The sequence below is a fragment of the Papio anubis genome, chromosome 3 (genome assembly GCF_008728515.1).
Source record: "Papio anubis isolate 15944 chromosome 3, Panubis1.0, whole genome shotgun sequence".
NCBI lineage: Eukaryota > Metazoa > Chordata > Mammalia > Primates > Cercopithecidae > Papio > Papio anubis.
The window spans coordinates 118,036,017-118,051,949 of NC_044978.1; the positions used below are offsets into that span (position 1 = coordinate 118,036,017).

Below are 15,933 nucleotides of genomic sequence, written 5' to 3' on the forward strand. Positions count from 1 at the left end.
ATGTGCCCTTCTTATAGAGAAACTGAAAATAATAGGTGGTGCCATTTTAAAAATAATTTAGATTTTGAATTTTCACTTAGAACCTGCTCATCAGCTGATAGTTTACCCAAATTCTAGCATATTGTTGAATAAAAATAGAAAATGCAGTTAGAAGTGTCCTAGGATACTGGCCTTATATATGTGAGATTCTAAGATACATCAGGGACCAGATCCAAGTGGGCATTTGAGCCTAAAAGAAAAAGAAAACCCTAAGAACACATATGTGCAACAATGCATTCTAGAGACAAAATGGTGTAAATAAGAGCAGAGTACAGATGTACCTTACCAAAGAAAACACTGCTGCCCTCATTGGCTCTAATACATAGCGTCCCTGACATGGTTGGAACTCTGTTCTAGCAGTGATGGCTCTCGACACGAACATGTGTATCTGTATGCATATACCTATGTCTGTGTGTGTATTGTGTACATGCTGAAATCACTAGGGAATGACCTCATTTATTTATTTAATCTTTCATGTTCAATCACTTAGGTCAGATATGAGTAACTTATTTGAATTTCTCAACTTGGAAGAGTAAAGTACATTTTATTTTAAAACCTGGCCTTATTTATTTTCTTTACTGTCATTCTGTTTCTTCATAACATTATAGTTATGCGTTCATTGCAAAATTACCACATTTGTGATGCACCCAGATGGCACTGACAACATGAGATAACCAGCTTGAGGCAAGAAAAGCAGGGATGTTTGCAGTTCACAGCCTTGACCGCCTGTAAGGCAAGCTTACCCAGCAGTTCAGTTTAGCACGTTGTATAAGACTCTTCTCTCATAGAGTATTTTTTTGGTCTCATATCACTTCCATGCTTTCTTATTTTTAAGTAAGAATGATTTTTGCTGAAAGTAAAAAGTATTCTGAAAGCAAATTTTATGTGAGCATTTTTGGTGGGTGTGTATACTTAGTAGCACATATAGATACTCCATGTCACATGAAGTCTAACTTGGTAGTGACTATTAAATCAAGTTGTAGTTTGGTGTATCTAAGTATATATAAAACATTTAAAAAGGAAATGGAAAAGAGACAAAGATATGAGATGAACAGGGCTGGGAGACCTAGCCTGTTGCCCTATAGCTTTACCACCTCACTAGCTGTCAGTGTTATCAGTTAAATGATAGCAATTATATTAGTGGCTCCATTCAGCTCTACTGTTTGGGGTATCTTGGACATCCAACAGAGCATTACCAAACAATCATGTAAAAGCACAGAAACTTTCACCTGGAAGGTCAAGATTTTCTAATCCTATCATAAAAGACACCCATATTATTAATTGTATCTAGCTTGCCAGCGTGCTGGTTCATGGAGCCAGAGTACTAATGAGGACCTGGACTTGGTAAAGAAGGCTTTGCCAGTGAGGCCATGACTCAGCCACCCATAGGAGCAGGCAAGTGATAGGTTTTGACATGTTGCTCTTCAAGTTGTTCATCAGGACTTAACCTGAGGTGAGGGATGATCCCCCAACTGAGAGGGAGGAACTTTAAGATGGGTTATGCTACAAAACTCGTAAGTAACATTTGGCTTCAAATTGCCACAGGGAAAGTGTGGTGGCTGCTTTGTGAGTATCGGTGAAAAGTTTCACTATAACTGTAGCCAAGATAAACAAAACAGATGTAGATAAAATCAGTCGTTGAAGTAAATTGTCCTTGCAGAAATATTTGTTTCATTAGTAAAGAAAACTGGGTGACCCAGTTAAAGTAGATAACATTGACGGGAACGATTTATCGACATAAATGAGCAAAATGGCTGTGATGGAAAGGATGACAGTGTCCCAGAGGATGTAAAAAACTTCACATTAAAGGAACCTGCAGAGAAATTTCATGCCATTGAAAGGGCAAAGGATAAAATGTTGGAAGCTGATTCATACTTAGAAAGGAATCTGCCAGTTCACCAAGGCATAGAAAAGATGCTTGCTCCTAATCATCAGTTGTATGACCAAGAAAAGGCAAGAACCATTCAAACTATACTTTTCAAAATGTTTACAGAGAAAAAAACAGTTCAGTTCTCAATGTTTTCAGCATTTTAAGTTGCATTCGTTTTTTAAATATTAGTTTAATTTTGCTAGTAGTTTTACTATTAGTGAATACTAGTTTTACTATTAGTTTTACTACTAGTAAATAGTAATATTTGTTTTACTATTATCAGTAATATTAATTTTACTGTTATTTTTAATCCGCTATACATTTATAAAACACAGTAAGAGAACTTTTAATGTTTCGACAAAATAATTTTAAAGGTCACTAAACAAATATAATTTCTCCCATTGACTATTAAAATTGCTTCACACTGTTTCAGCAGTCATCTTTGTGGTCTTACACTACTGTAAAAATTGAACACTGCCTGTATTTTTCTCTGTGTCCAATTGAGTCTCATAAAATTAGTGATCATATAGTTCAAATCAATATCCAATGCCATAATCACTTCTACTACATGATTATTCAGTTGTTTGGTTACAGTTTCTCACTATTACTATTACTGTCCAGGTAGGTTGTTCACTGTGGAAGGTAATGTGTGCTAAGCACCTTGCTAACCAGTATGTTCTTTTCCTCAACATACATCCAAGTTAGGCCTTTTCTGCAATGCCATGCCTCTTTGGATGTTTTGGGAAATAAATAGGGCTTTAAAGTTATTACTAAATTGAAGTGCTATTTTGTTTTGTATTGATTTCCAATTAAGAACTTGACAGTTCATCAATATGTCCAGTTTCTGACAAATGCTTAACATTCCTCTTCTGTTACTTGAACATACTTTCTCCCTCCTGACTTATGACATTAAAAGAAGAAACAGTATTTAAAAGCATCTGTGATAAAATTATTTTGCATGTCTAAGAATTATTTTTTATTACTAATAATCATACAGTGAATAATCTATTAATTTATAAATTTATATTTGCTATATAGATTATTACTTTTTACACTTATGTATACCTACTTTCATGGGCATTTTTTTTAAACCATTTTCTATTGTAGCTTTGAAAGAAACTTCATACACTTCTGACAAAGAAGGCTGTATTCTCAAAAGATATAAATGAGATTATGTGCTATGAGTAGTAAATAGCTTCTTATGAATAACACATCAGAAAATAGTGTGTAGTCCTAGACTCAAAAACTCGTAATTGTACTGTTCTTAATTCATCAAATGGATTTGTTCAGCTGAACAGTCTAATTAATTACTTCCATGCTGTTAATTCAATTAACTGTGCTCTTATAGGTGAATTCTCGGGCCTCATTTATTTCTCATAACTAACACAAAGACATTTCTCTATACTTTTGAAGCTTTAGTAGCTTTGCTTCAATTTTATGATGCTTCCTGCAGGGATTGAGGTGGAATAAGAAGAACTGGAGTGTCTATTCCCTGTTGTCTGCCATCTCTCCTCCCTGTCTTCCAACTCTGACAATACTTTTCCACTCATTGGTTTATACTAAAACAAGGAATAAAATAAGACAGGAAAGAATTGGTGTTGTAAAGAAAGCAAAAAGATAGGAAAGAGAAATGGCATGTAGGCATTTTTGTTAAAATCAAAATAGATGAGATTAATGTGTAAGAGTGACTTTCGTCTCTCTACTATCTTAACATAATTGGATAGTAAAATTTAAAGTGATAAGTCTTTGTAAAGGTGGTAAGTCTAATGTAAAGGTACATTATATTGTTGATGACACTGGTTTAAATTACAAAAGTAAAGAAGTCACACTTTATGGAAAAGAATGTCTACTCCTCTAACGCAACTGACATTATCATTATATTTTGTACTAAAGTTGCTTCCAGATATTTTATGTATGCATCAACTATATAGTTTGCGGAATATATATGACTTATGCACTTAAACTTGTTTTACTGATTTGCCTTGCTGAGGTTCTGGTTTATGGTTATGTTCAGTGAATGTATCATTATTTGGTTCACCCTTTCTCTATTGTTAAACTCTTAGGTTGTTTCCTTTTTTTTTTCCTTTTAAGTATTATACTTGAGTATAGGTGAAGGGCTGTAACAAAGGGAAACCAAAATGCATAGCCAAGATAATTTGGCTAGCCAGGCATGGTGGCTCACACCTGTAATCCCAACACTTTAGGAGACTGAGGCAGGTGGATCACTTGAGTGCAGGAGTTGGGGACCAGTCTGGCCAATGTGGTGAAACCCCGCCTCTACTAAAAATACAAAAATTCGCTGGATGTGGTGGCGCACTCCTGTAATCCCAGCTATTCAAGAGGCTGATGAAGGAGAATTGCTTAAACCCGGGAGGCAGAGGTTGCAGTGAGCCAAGATCGTGCCACTGCACTCTAGCCTAGGTGACACAGTGAGACTGTGTCTGAAAAAAAAGATAATTTTGCTATTTCCCACGGAAGTCTGAATTAGGGAGGCAGTCAATGGAGTTAGGCAGCTATGCATCATTCAGGGATACTGTTTTCTCCTATCCTACTGTTTCTATTAGTTTGCCATAGCTGCCATAACAAAGTACCACAGACATAATGATTTTTACAACAGAAATTTACTTCTTAAAATTCTAGAGGCTGAAAGTCCAGGATCAGGGGATTCGTAGGGTTGTTTCTTCTGAGGCAACCTTGCCAGGTAGACGGCCATTTTCTCCCTGTGTCTTTTCATTGTCTTCCCTCTGTGTGTGTCTATGTCCAAGTTTCCTCTTCTTAGAAGGTTGGATTAGACCCCATGCTAATGACCTCATTTTAACTTAATTTTATTTTTAAAGACCATGTCTCCTGAAACAGTCACATTCTGAGGTACTGGGGTTAAGACTTCAACATCTGAATTTAGAGGGGATACAATTCATCCCATAACATCGTTCCACCTGAGTGTTGTCCTTACCCACATGGTTGAAGTTGAATTGCCTCTTCATTTATGTTGTCTTCTAAGGAAAAGTGAAAGAGAGAGCCCAGAAGAAGAAAATCCATCTTTAGTAAAGTTCAACTAGAAGGTACATGCATCACATCTGCTAGCTTTCTACAGACCTGAATGTAGTCATGTGTGGAGTACAATGGATGTGGAATCCATAGTCGCTGAATGGGAGGCTATACTTTGGTAAATAATAATCTACCATTTACATAAGAACTTGAAGACTAATCTCTTACTTAGGATAGAAAAGAAAGATATTTATTTATCTTTTTTATTATAATATCCACATATCATTCAGCTTACCTATCCTGAATTCATTTTGTTCTGAAAACCTCAGGGAACTATCTCATCATTATCTGATTGCTTTCTCATTGGTTTCAAAGCATACTCCACTTACTAACTTTTTTCTGGGGTTATGGTGAAATCCTGGTGTCACTGAAGTTATATCTTGGCTCAAATCTTACCCTGAGCTTTCCATAGATCTTAGATACACAGATTTGCAATAAAATTTGTGCAAGTATTACAACCTCCCCTAAATGTCTTTAATTCTAACTAAACTGTTTATTATTCAATCATTGATAGAGATTTGATACTTTTTGACCATGTTATACAATTTTGACAATTGTGTCAGGTCCCTTTGTGACTTTCATTTTTTATATCTCTATCTTCACTGGATTATTTTCAGTCTCTTAATTATTACTGTTTTTAGATGCTTCAAATTTGGTTCATTCATTTAGTTGTTCAATGCTATTAAGCATTTGCTATGTGTCAGGCATTTTTATAGTCACTTGGGATACAACAGTGACCTAAAGAGACAAAATAGTATTTTGGTAGCTTCCATTTTGGTTAGAGGAGACAGATAATAAACAAATACATACATATCTATGTAACAAGGCAGTGTCTTAGTGATACAAAAATAAAACAACTAAGAGGGCTAGAGAATGATGGCATTGAGTTTCTTAGAAAGGGTGGTCAGGGAAGGCTTATGCTAACCTGAACAAACAAAGAAGGGAGTCATGTGGACAGGTGAGGGAGCAGCATTCCAGGCAAGTGGAGAAGCAAATGCAAAGACCCTGAGGAGGGCCTGCTTGGTGGTTTCTATGAGCTGCAAGGGGGCCATTGTAACTGAAACAGTAAGTAAGGAAGCGAGTGATAGAGAATAAAGTCAAAGAGGTAGCAGCAATCCCGTCTTATAGACCAAGGAAGGATATATGGATTTTACTCTAAGGCAGTGAAAATCCACTGGAGGATTTGGGGCAAAGAAATGACATTTGGCTTGTATTTTAACAATGCACTGTGGCTACTGAATGACACATAGGCTGTATAGAGGTTAAGGGTATAAATAGGGATAGCTGTTAAGAAGCTATTGTAATTATCCAAGTAAGAAATGATGGGGCGTGGAGCAGCTTATAATGGGTGAAGATGTTAAGCGGTGGTTAGATGGTAGATATAATTTTAAAGGAGAGTTGAAATGATTGGTTAAACAATTAGATATGAGGGAAAGAGAAGAATCAATCAAGTATGACTCAAAGGATTTTGGAATAAGCAAGAGTGGAGGCGCCAGTTCTAGAATCCTCTTGAGATGAATTTTACTCAAGTATGCGTATTTAGGGTAGAGAATGGGCAAAAGAGAGGAAGGGGCTCTTTCCTGGTAGAGGGAACAGAGAATCAAAGGAAAGGAGGAAACATTATAAAAGGCTTTATGTGCTCAGTAGCATGCCCAACGTGGTCTGTTGAAAAAGGGAAGTATGATATTGTATACAATTGTGAATTTTCCCCAAATATCTGGTGCCTTATTTTGAATTTTTCAAAAGAATCTCCACCAGGCAGGAAATCTCCCCTATAAAGGGACCTTTTAATTTGAGACTCCATCTGGCCAAACCATTCCTCAAAATTCCAACCCAATAGTCAAACGTAAGGTCAGGAAAGGGTTTGGAATTAAATAGAAGCTCAGTATCATTCTCCTAAGAAATTACTAGAGATGGGGTGAAAACCGCTGGAGTGCTTTGTAAGCAGCTTTCCGTTTATGTTTTCTTTTAATGCTCTGCATTTGAAAGTCTGGATTCATCTTTTACTCCCTGCTCTTTTTGTATTATGTTCAACCTTTCATAAAAGACTATGCTTTGCAGTCAAGCTAACTTGGATTTGAATCCCAACTCTACTGCTTAAAACAATTGTGATCTTAGGTAAATCATTTCACCACTCTGAGACTCAATTATATCATCTGAAAAATTGTGATAATTCTATCTTATAAAGTTGTTGTGAAGATTAAATGAAATAATCACCTTACATAAGCTAGTTAATGTAGGTGAATTGCCAAGCATAATGCCTGGTGAAAAACTGTGTGTGTGTGTGTGTGTGTGTGTGTGTGTGTGTACGAGCGAGCACACATTGCTCACGTTTTCTCTCCATTCCCACTAAACTGCTAATCCAGAAGTATACAACTTCACACTTCAATTACCACCATTCTCCTCATTACTTTTCTGGCCTAAACTCTCTTCCAGTGTAGTCTGTTCTTTGCCCAACTCTTATATGAATCAACTTTAAAGCACTCATGCTTATTCCCATCTTTTCCAGACTCTCCTTACAGGTTTCATTTGCCTTACTCATCTTGCTCTTAATCCTATCCTTTCACTTTTACTTAGTTATTCCTAACTAGATTGGATGCCTCTGTAAGGTTAGCTTCCTATCTTACGTTTATTTTTCCTTTATTTATTTATTTATTTTATTTATTTATTTATTTATTTGTTTATTTATTTATTTATTTTTGAGATGGAGTCTCACTCTGTCACCCAGGCCGGAGTGCAGTGGTGCAATCTCGGCTCACTGCAGCCTCCACCTCCCGGGTGGGAACAATTCTCCTGCCTCAGCCTCCTGAGTAGCTAGGACTACAGATACACTTACCACACCCAGCTAATTTTTGCATTTTTAGTAGAGACAGGGTTTCACCATGTTGGCCAGGATGGTCTTGATCTCCTAACATCGTGATCTGCCCTCCTCGGCCTCCCAAAGTTCTGGAATTACAGGCGTGAGCCATCGTGTCTGGCCCATTTCTTTTATATCTCTGTCCCACACCAGATTTCAGCCTTCTTATTCAGGCCACTGGTTATCTGTATGAACATTCTCTGTATTTAAAAACCTATGGTGTCATTCTTACATTACAGAAATACTCCCCTCAAGTTAACTTAATGGGAACAAAAGCTTTCTTGCAGAGTAACAGCAAATACATCATTAATTCAACAACACATATTCATTAATGATACATCCATTGATTCTTCATTGATTTACTCAGCACATATTTTGTGAGTGCTGCTTCATACTAGGCACTATTTGAGGTCCTGGTGTATCGTGCACACAACAAATAATTCCGGGTGTACACCCGGAATTTATGTTTTCCAGATTATGCAAAGTAAGCTTATTTGGAAAGTAGTTTAGGCACTGCTTACTCCCAACTGTGTGTTCTACAACATGGGAAAGTACGTGTATATAATCAGTTTCTAAGTAAACAAGGATGGTTTTTAATTGTATCACTTTCACAAAACTATTAATCTGTGATTACAAAAAACCAAATTAAAGTGACTCCCAACCACCTCAGTTTTCAGTGTCAATCATTTAGTTTGATGATATGGCTAATCAGTCTGACTCAAAACATCTACATTTTGTGGTAGATAATTATAAAGTAGTTCAAAGCTCCAGCTTTTACTATAAGAGAAGATCTTATACTTTAACCCAGAGGTAACTTGTTCCAATCATTTAGAAAAGTTGATGAACACTGTAAAAGCCCCTCTGGGAGATTGTTATTAACACTGTGATCATAGAATCCACACAGATCATTTCACGAAACAGGTAGAACCACTGATGGTCACTATGAGATTCCTATCATCAGTAAGCCAGCTGCCTCCATTGTGGCTTACAACATGGACACAATATTTACTGTGAAGTCTAGGGCTTTGAAATCAAGTCAACTTCTAGAGACCTCTATTTAGTAGAATGTCTTTGACATTGGATCATCTACCTTTGTAGAGAAGAGTTAAAGTTGAGACACAAAAAATACTTTCATAGGAACAAGAGAGGTGACTAATACCTCTGCAAGTTTTTCTTCTTTGCTTGAACTGTGATGAGTTGTTTTTTTGTTGTTGTTTGTTTGTTTGTTTTTAATAGCTGTTTCTCAGTGATCCATATTAAGACCAAATACCTACGGAAGGGAGATTTTTATCTTCTCCTATCTTGGGTTGATTATGGCAGACTATAGAAATTAAGGCCCTGCCAAGAGATTTGGAAGATACTCCAGAAAGCTTTATCTAGTTTACAGATTTGCTACTCTGATACGAATGTTCAGTGACTTGAGGAAAAAGGGATTGGGGGTAGAGGAAAGGATTGGAGAGGATGACAAGAGTGTATGATGATCTTGTATTTTTAAAGACATCATGAAAGGGAGATATTTTTAGTAATTTTCCCAGCTCTCAATAGAACTACCAGAAATATCAAGGCAGTATTGTTACTCCTGCCTACTAAAATAGAATCTGACAATGACCGCTGACAGCATCCATGGTGAGAAAGAAGGTTTCACTGATATGTCATAGCTAGAGTTCACAGAAAGCAATTTCAAACTCTCTCCAGGTGACTGACTTGCTATTTGGTTCCACTAATTGTCTTCTAAGTGGTATGAGTGGTATTTTTTTTCTAAGTGGTGTGAGTGGTATGTTTTTTCTTTTTTATGGTTTTTTTGAATAGGTTTTTAAATTATTATACTTTAAGCTCTGGGGTACATGTGCAGAAAGTGCAGGTTTGTTACATAGATATACACGCGCCATGGTGGCTGGATGCACCCATCAACCCGTTGTCTACATTAAGTATTTCTCCAAATGCTATCCCTTCTCTTGCCCTCCACCTGCCAACAGGCCCCAGTATGTGATATTCCCCTCCCTGTGTCCATGTGTTCTCATTGTTCAACTCCCACTTATGAGTGAGAACATGCAGTGTTTAGTTTTCTGTTCCTGTGTTAGTTTGCTGAGAATGATGGTATACATCTATAACATATATTACCAGATATATATTTAACTTAATATAAAGGAAAATAAAACTTAGCCACCCTACAAATACAAGTTGTAAAGTAAATAGTTGAGAGAAGTCCTTGTAGGTACAACTTACCAAGGTAATGAAGTCAACACAATTTGTACAGAAATATAGATCAGTCTCATACATTTCTACCACATTAGGGCAATAATCCTCTCTATTTCATTACTGACCACAGGATGCCATGATAATGAACATCTCAATATATTTAAAAAACTTGTAGAAGCCTAAAGATTCAGCAACCAGATGAATGTAAGAAGAAATATAGTAAATTCCCTCTGGAGCACTTGATTCCTGGTTACCTTCGAAGTTTAGTGGCAAACTACTGACTTGTTAAGGAGCCCTTTGCTTTCTGGTTCACCATGCTTTTAAGTGTCATTTTTCTATCAACCATATGAGAAAGTGGAGTGTTTTCTGTATTATCTCCTGAGTCATACTATTTCTCCCATCCTATGTCATTCAGGTTTTTCTGGTTGTTATTCCTGTACTTCATTTTCCTGAAGCTTGTCTCCCCTTCATTAGAGTGGATGTTTGAGAGGCTACACTTAAGTGGTTTGCATTTAGAAGCATGGGAAAATTCTTCAAGCATTTAAATTAGACAATTACATATGTATACCAGGAAGATGAAATTCACATGAGAGAAGCAAGAAATTTTTGTTCTGCTGCCTTGCCACAGATAAAGAATCATCCATCTTCTTTTTGGGGGAGGGGGTTGATTTTAAAAAATAATTATAGCATTGTGGAGAACTGACATGGGCCATAGAGTACTTCTTTAAAAGAGACAGTGGATCAGGCAAAATAGAAAGACAAATAAAACAATACTATAGGAACATGAGACACCAGTTCTTCTTTCTCCACTCCAAAAATAAATTTATAGAGCACAAATGTATTCTTTAACTTTGCCAGAATATACAATTTCAAAAATATACTAGCAAAATTAATTCTGCTTAGATACATCTGGAAATGCCATTATTTGGGATCTTTGGAGTATATATAATCTACTGAAGTAGAAATTTACTATTTGCCAAGGAATTAGAGAGTATTCCAACAAAGTATCTTAAATAAGAATCTGAATTGTTCGGTTCTTGACCCTGGGAACCTGAGAACATAAAGTTTCCAAATGAAGCAATGACAGAACACACCAGCTGGAAACACCCTGTCGTGAAGGATGGATTGATGGTGCCAAAAGATTCATGACCACATACTTTCTATTTTATTCTTACTTAAGATTTTTTAAAGGGCATTTTAGTGTCCTTTATGTTGCTTTTAGTATCCTTCATGAGTAAATTTTATGCACCCTGTCATCTATGCCACCCTTGGATTTTTTTGGAGGCGTTCATAAAAACTGGATGATTAGTTTCTTCCATTATCTCTATCATCACCTCAAATTTTAAATATGAAAGAGCCTCTGCCCTGTACCTATTGTTCTTATACTGACGTTGAAAAATGGTTGTCTTCAAGTAAGAATAATGTAAATGATGTCAAGCCAAGTCTTAGTTCTTCCTTTTAGAAATCTGAAGCCAATAACGTAGAGGGGGAAGTCATCAGCCACATAGGGGAGAAGAGAGAACACAGAAGATTAGACATGCATGCCAGGCTGAAAGAGGATTTCTTTAGTAATGATTTAGTGGCATGCAATAGCCTGAAAATTTATGAAAATGCAAGATGAATTTCTCCTTTACTACTTTCTTCTAAAATTATTTAGTAGTATACATTTTTCTCACAAGTTTTTCATATTACAAAAGATCACTCCTAAATATGTAAATAGCCAAGTTTATTCATGAAAGACTCTTTAAAAAGCTTATTCACCCTGAACACAGTAACTACAGCTACCATCACCCAACCTAAGTTTCTTGACCCCATGTGCCCATGACCACCTCCCCAGGCTTCTCTCTCTCTTCTTGCTGTTTTCATCATGTGCTTTGGTCGTAATGAACTCATTTTACCTCCTCCATTATATTAGATTTATTGTCAAATCCAGCCCACCTTTGCTTTTACTCTTCCCTGTGTCTGCATTGCTTTCTCTCTCCCTTTCTTCCCTGCTCAGGTGTCCATTAATCTTGCAGCTTTTCTGCAACTTTACAATATTTCTCTGATCCCCATATCTGATTCATATTTTCTCTTTGAGGTACTCCTACAAAAGCCTGAATTTATTCCCACCTTAGAATCTCAATTTATTTTGTAATTTTTGTGTTTATCTCCTTTCCTTTCACCCCAGATATTAAACTCACTTCATTAGAGAAATGTGCAAACACAGAACAGTTTCTTCATTTAATTTTATGCTACCTCAAAATATGTTTTTCCAAATGTTAAAAATACTTTAACCATTGCTCTTAAGTTAATATGCAAAATGCTTGATATTTTCTATGAGTCTCTACATAACCAGACACTGCCTATCTCTTCCATGTCATCTCCTGCAACTCTGCTTTACTCCTACATCTCAGCCATACTGGCCTTCTTACAGTGTTTCCGAGAGTTCAGGCTGCTTTCTACCTGAGGGAAGCTTCTTGCCACCTTTATCACATTGTCTCCCCTACACAGAACACTGTCTATTCTACACCTCTCTCTTCCCATGGAAAAACTTGGCATGGATATGCCACATGAATACACAGTGCTGTTCAGACCCAGATCCTCTTGACACCTTCACAGTGCAGCACACATTTCATGTGTAGCACACATCACTGCCGTAGCTCAATTATTATTTAGGCAATTGCCTTTTTAATGTCCATCTTCCCAACTAGGCTAAAAGCTCCACGAGGTAGTAACTATGTCTGTCTTGCTCAAGGAATATTTGTTATGAATCTATCTGGTCTAGTTTGTGGCATGTGTGGGAACAGTGACTAATTGAATATAGGGCTAGAAAATGATACAAAATAAAGATGGTGGGCCAGAATATAAAAGACCTTGATTGCCATAACAAAGAATTTATATTTTATCCTAGAGACAGTGAAGATCCATCAAATGTTTATAAGCTAAGATAATCAAATCTGTGTTTTAAAGAATAACTCTGGGAGCAAATTATATGGCTAACATGGTGGACTGGGAGCCAAGAGGCTACTATAGTAGATTATAAAAAATGGCCACACATTTATGTTGTCCCCATGTGTACATCCCCTTTGCAGGGTGACTTGGCCACTGCTTTTACTCCAAGTCTTTGAATTTCAACTTGATCATGTGCCTTGCTTTGGTCGATGGCACATTAACAACTCTTATGTAAGCAGAAGTGTGAAAACCATTTGCACATTGGGGTTTGACTGGTACTTGCCTGGGAACCTGAGGCCATCATGTAAAGTAGCCATACTACAGCAGTGAATTCCAACCAGATTTAAAATTTTCTCCATCCCGTTTATATGTATAACATTCCCTTCCCACCATTAGAAATATCTCTCACTTCAAACATTAATTCTTAGTGGTGCACAGTGACAATGTGCAATATTGGGGTAGGAGGAGGCATATGCAGTATGACTTAATCTCACAAGAGATTCCAATATGCTCTATGAATGCAAATTGAAAATCACTTAAGTCTCACTGATATATGAATGAACAGTTAACTTAGCCTGGGGAGTTAACAGGCTCAACAAAGAAAGTGACATTTACCCTGGATCTGAGAAGGAAGAATAAATATTCATCAACTGGAGAAGTGAAAGAAGGGCATGTTAGACAAAGAGAATAGTATGTACAAAGGCAAATCTTTTTAAATCTCTTTTATTTCTCTACAACTGAACACATACCCTAACGTTCTTAATCTTGCTGACAAAGCTACAGCACTTTCAAGGAAATCTATGGAATTACTTTACAGAGTCTAAAGTTTGCAGAGATATCATCCAAATAAATTATTATGATAATTATTTATATTTATTATAAGAATAATAAAACATTCTTATTTTCAGGAACTTACTTTAAACATTTCCATGTCATTTTCATCTGAGTCTCATTCTCCAGAGCAAGTTTAATGTGGACAACAGGATTTGGTGATTGTTTATTTGTCTCAATTGTCAAATAGTTTCAGTAGGTCTAAAATCACGTTGATTTTATGAAATTGAATCTAAGCCTGGTTTTACCATATGTGTTCATTAATCTCATATGAAAGGGCTAATATCAATCAAGATCTCGTACCTGATTCCCATATATACTGAACTTCTGGAATTCCCTTAAACAGACACACATATGCCCTCACATCTACACCCACAGTAAATTAAGTCGCTGAAGGAAATTAGTGTCCTATAATGCTTCTATATTTTTATTTAATGGAGCAGGTAGAACACCTTTTCCCTACGCATAATAGGATTAATATTTAAAAGCATCATCTTCAACTAAGTGCAAACCTTTGTCTGCCCTCAGGGAAAGACTAGCCAATGAGAGGTTATTCTGGTGATGTAATGCTGGTTACCTTGCTCTCTTTCAGACATGATTGGGGAAAATGCTTTTCAGAGCATCAAATGTGAATAAAATGTAATTCTTTCTCACATGACTAATTTTAGCACATAAGCCACCTTCAGTATTTCATAAATGTGTTGCTTAGGATCGCCCTGAGATATTATGCAAAATCATTAGAGTAGAGAATTTTTGTTAAGCATCGACATCTGTATCCACTGGCACTTGCCAATAACGCCCCACATTTCTTGAGAGATCACTTACTTCTGTATCCTGATCCTTATGTAAATAGACAAAGAATATATTAACACTAGCCAGCAGCAGGTAAGCTTATTATTTCTTTCTCAGATACAGATACTCATGAAAGTCAAATCAAAAGGAACAGAAACCTAATATGTGTTTTCTAAAGTCAAATTAATCACTCTGTCTCTCATGAGCATGTACAGGGTTTAATCTTCATATCCATATACTTTATTTCAAAAACGAAAACAAAAAAGATTAAAGCAAGTATTTGAATAACAAGGTGTGTTTACAATGATATTATAATCTTCTGCCTCGTGAATAATTTTCAGGTCTCTATTGATGCTACTAAATGTTTGTTAATGTTCAGAGAAGCCCTAGCCCAGGTCAGGTGAAGACCTATTACGCTGTGAAAACTGATAGGCAGGACATGGTGAATGTGTGTTGGTTTCCACCAGCAAAGTATGCAAAAATGTAGACACTGAGCTAAAAAAATTTCAGGCAGATATTATTTCATGCAGTATCTCATTCACATTCCCTCCTCCTCTACTCAAACCTCACTTTTTGAGCAAAAGAATGCAGTAGTAAGCATGTTGTCTGACAAACGTAATTGGGAGGAGGAAGATAATGATGCCTGAGCAGACCAGTGGTTTATCTGATCTGACACCAGGAATAAAGTGACTCCAACTGCTAAGCCAGCTGTGTAATTTAAAGTGTAATATGTAGTTCAGAGATGATGAGCTATGGGAACTCATAGTCAAAATGTTGAAAAATTAATATATTAGAACCTTTTCCTCTTCATTTCTTTTTTCCAGAATATGCTGCTAACACTTTGAGAAAACTAAGTTAATTTCTGGCACTTGAGCCATTCTTTGGACTTTTCTACTTGTTCAGATCATGATAATACAGTTGCACTGGAATGGGGTGAAAGTATGGAATTATAGAGTATTTCAAACCTGGCTGTGAATAATGTCTCTACCATATAGGAGAGTGATAAGTCACTGTAACTTCACTGAGCCACAGTTTCCTCATCTATTAAAAGGAAATAATTAAATATTAAATATTAAAACAATGTATATAATTCTTGGCAAGTAATTAATAGGTACTCAATTGATAGTAGCTATGTTTTTTACTATTTTTTCATAGACAAATAATATCAAAGCCACTTTACCTTTCAAAGTTAGAAACCAAACTATATAAAAATAATTTGATACCCACAATAGATTTTCTGATATAACAAATTGTATGCAACTTTTAAATTTTGAAATAAATCATTTTGTTTTCCATTGAAGATTCAATTTGCACTTGATTTTTACTTTCCCATATTATTTAGCAGAATTTTATTTTTATATAT

At 36.1% G+C, this 15,933-nt stretch overlaps 1 protein-coding gene across 15 annotated transcripts in view; it reads left to right on the plus strand.

Moving 5' to 3' along the window:
- Positions 1 to 15,933, plus strand: part of MTHFD2L (methylenetetrahydrofolate dehydrogenase (NADP+ dependent) 2 like) — a 185,462-nt gene that overhangs the window by 160,457 nt on the left and 9,072 nt on the right. The window contains exon 8 of one of the 15 annotated variants that reach the window (XM_031664498.1): positions 648 to 2,048. The exons of the other annotated variants lie outside the window; for them this stretch is intronic. Coding sequence (XP_031520358.1) covers positions 648 to 700 — 53 coding nt within the window. The 3' untranslated portion in view covers positions 701 to 2,048. Of the gene's footprint in view, positions 1 to 647; positions 2,049 to 15,933 lie in introns of those variants that run through there. 15 annotated transcript variants of the gene reach the window in all.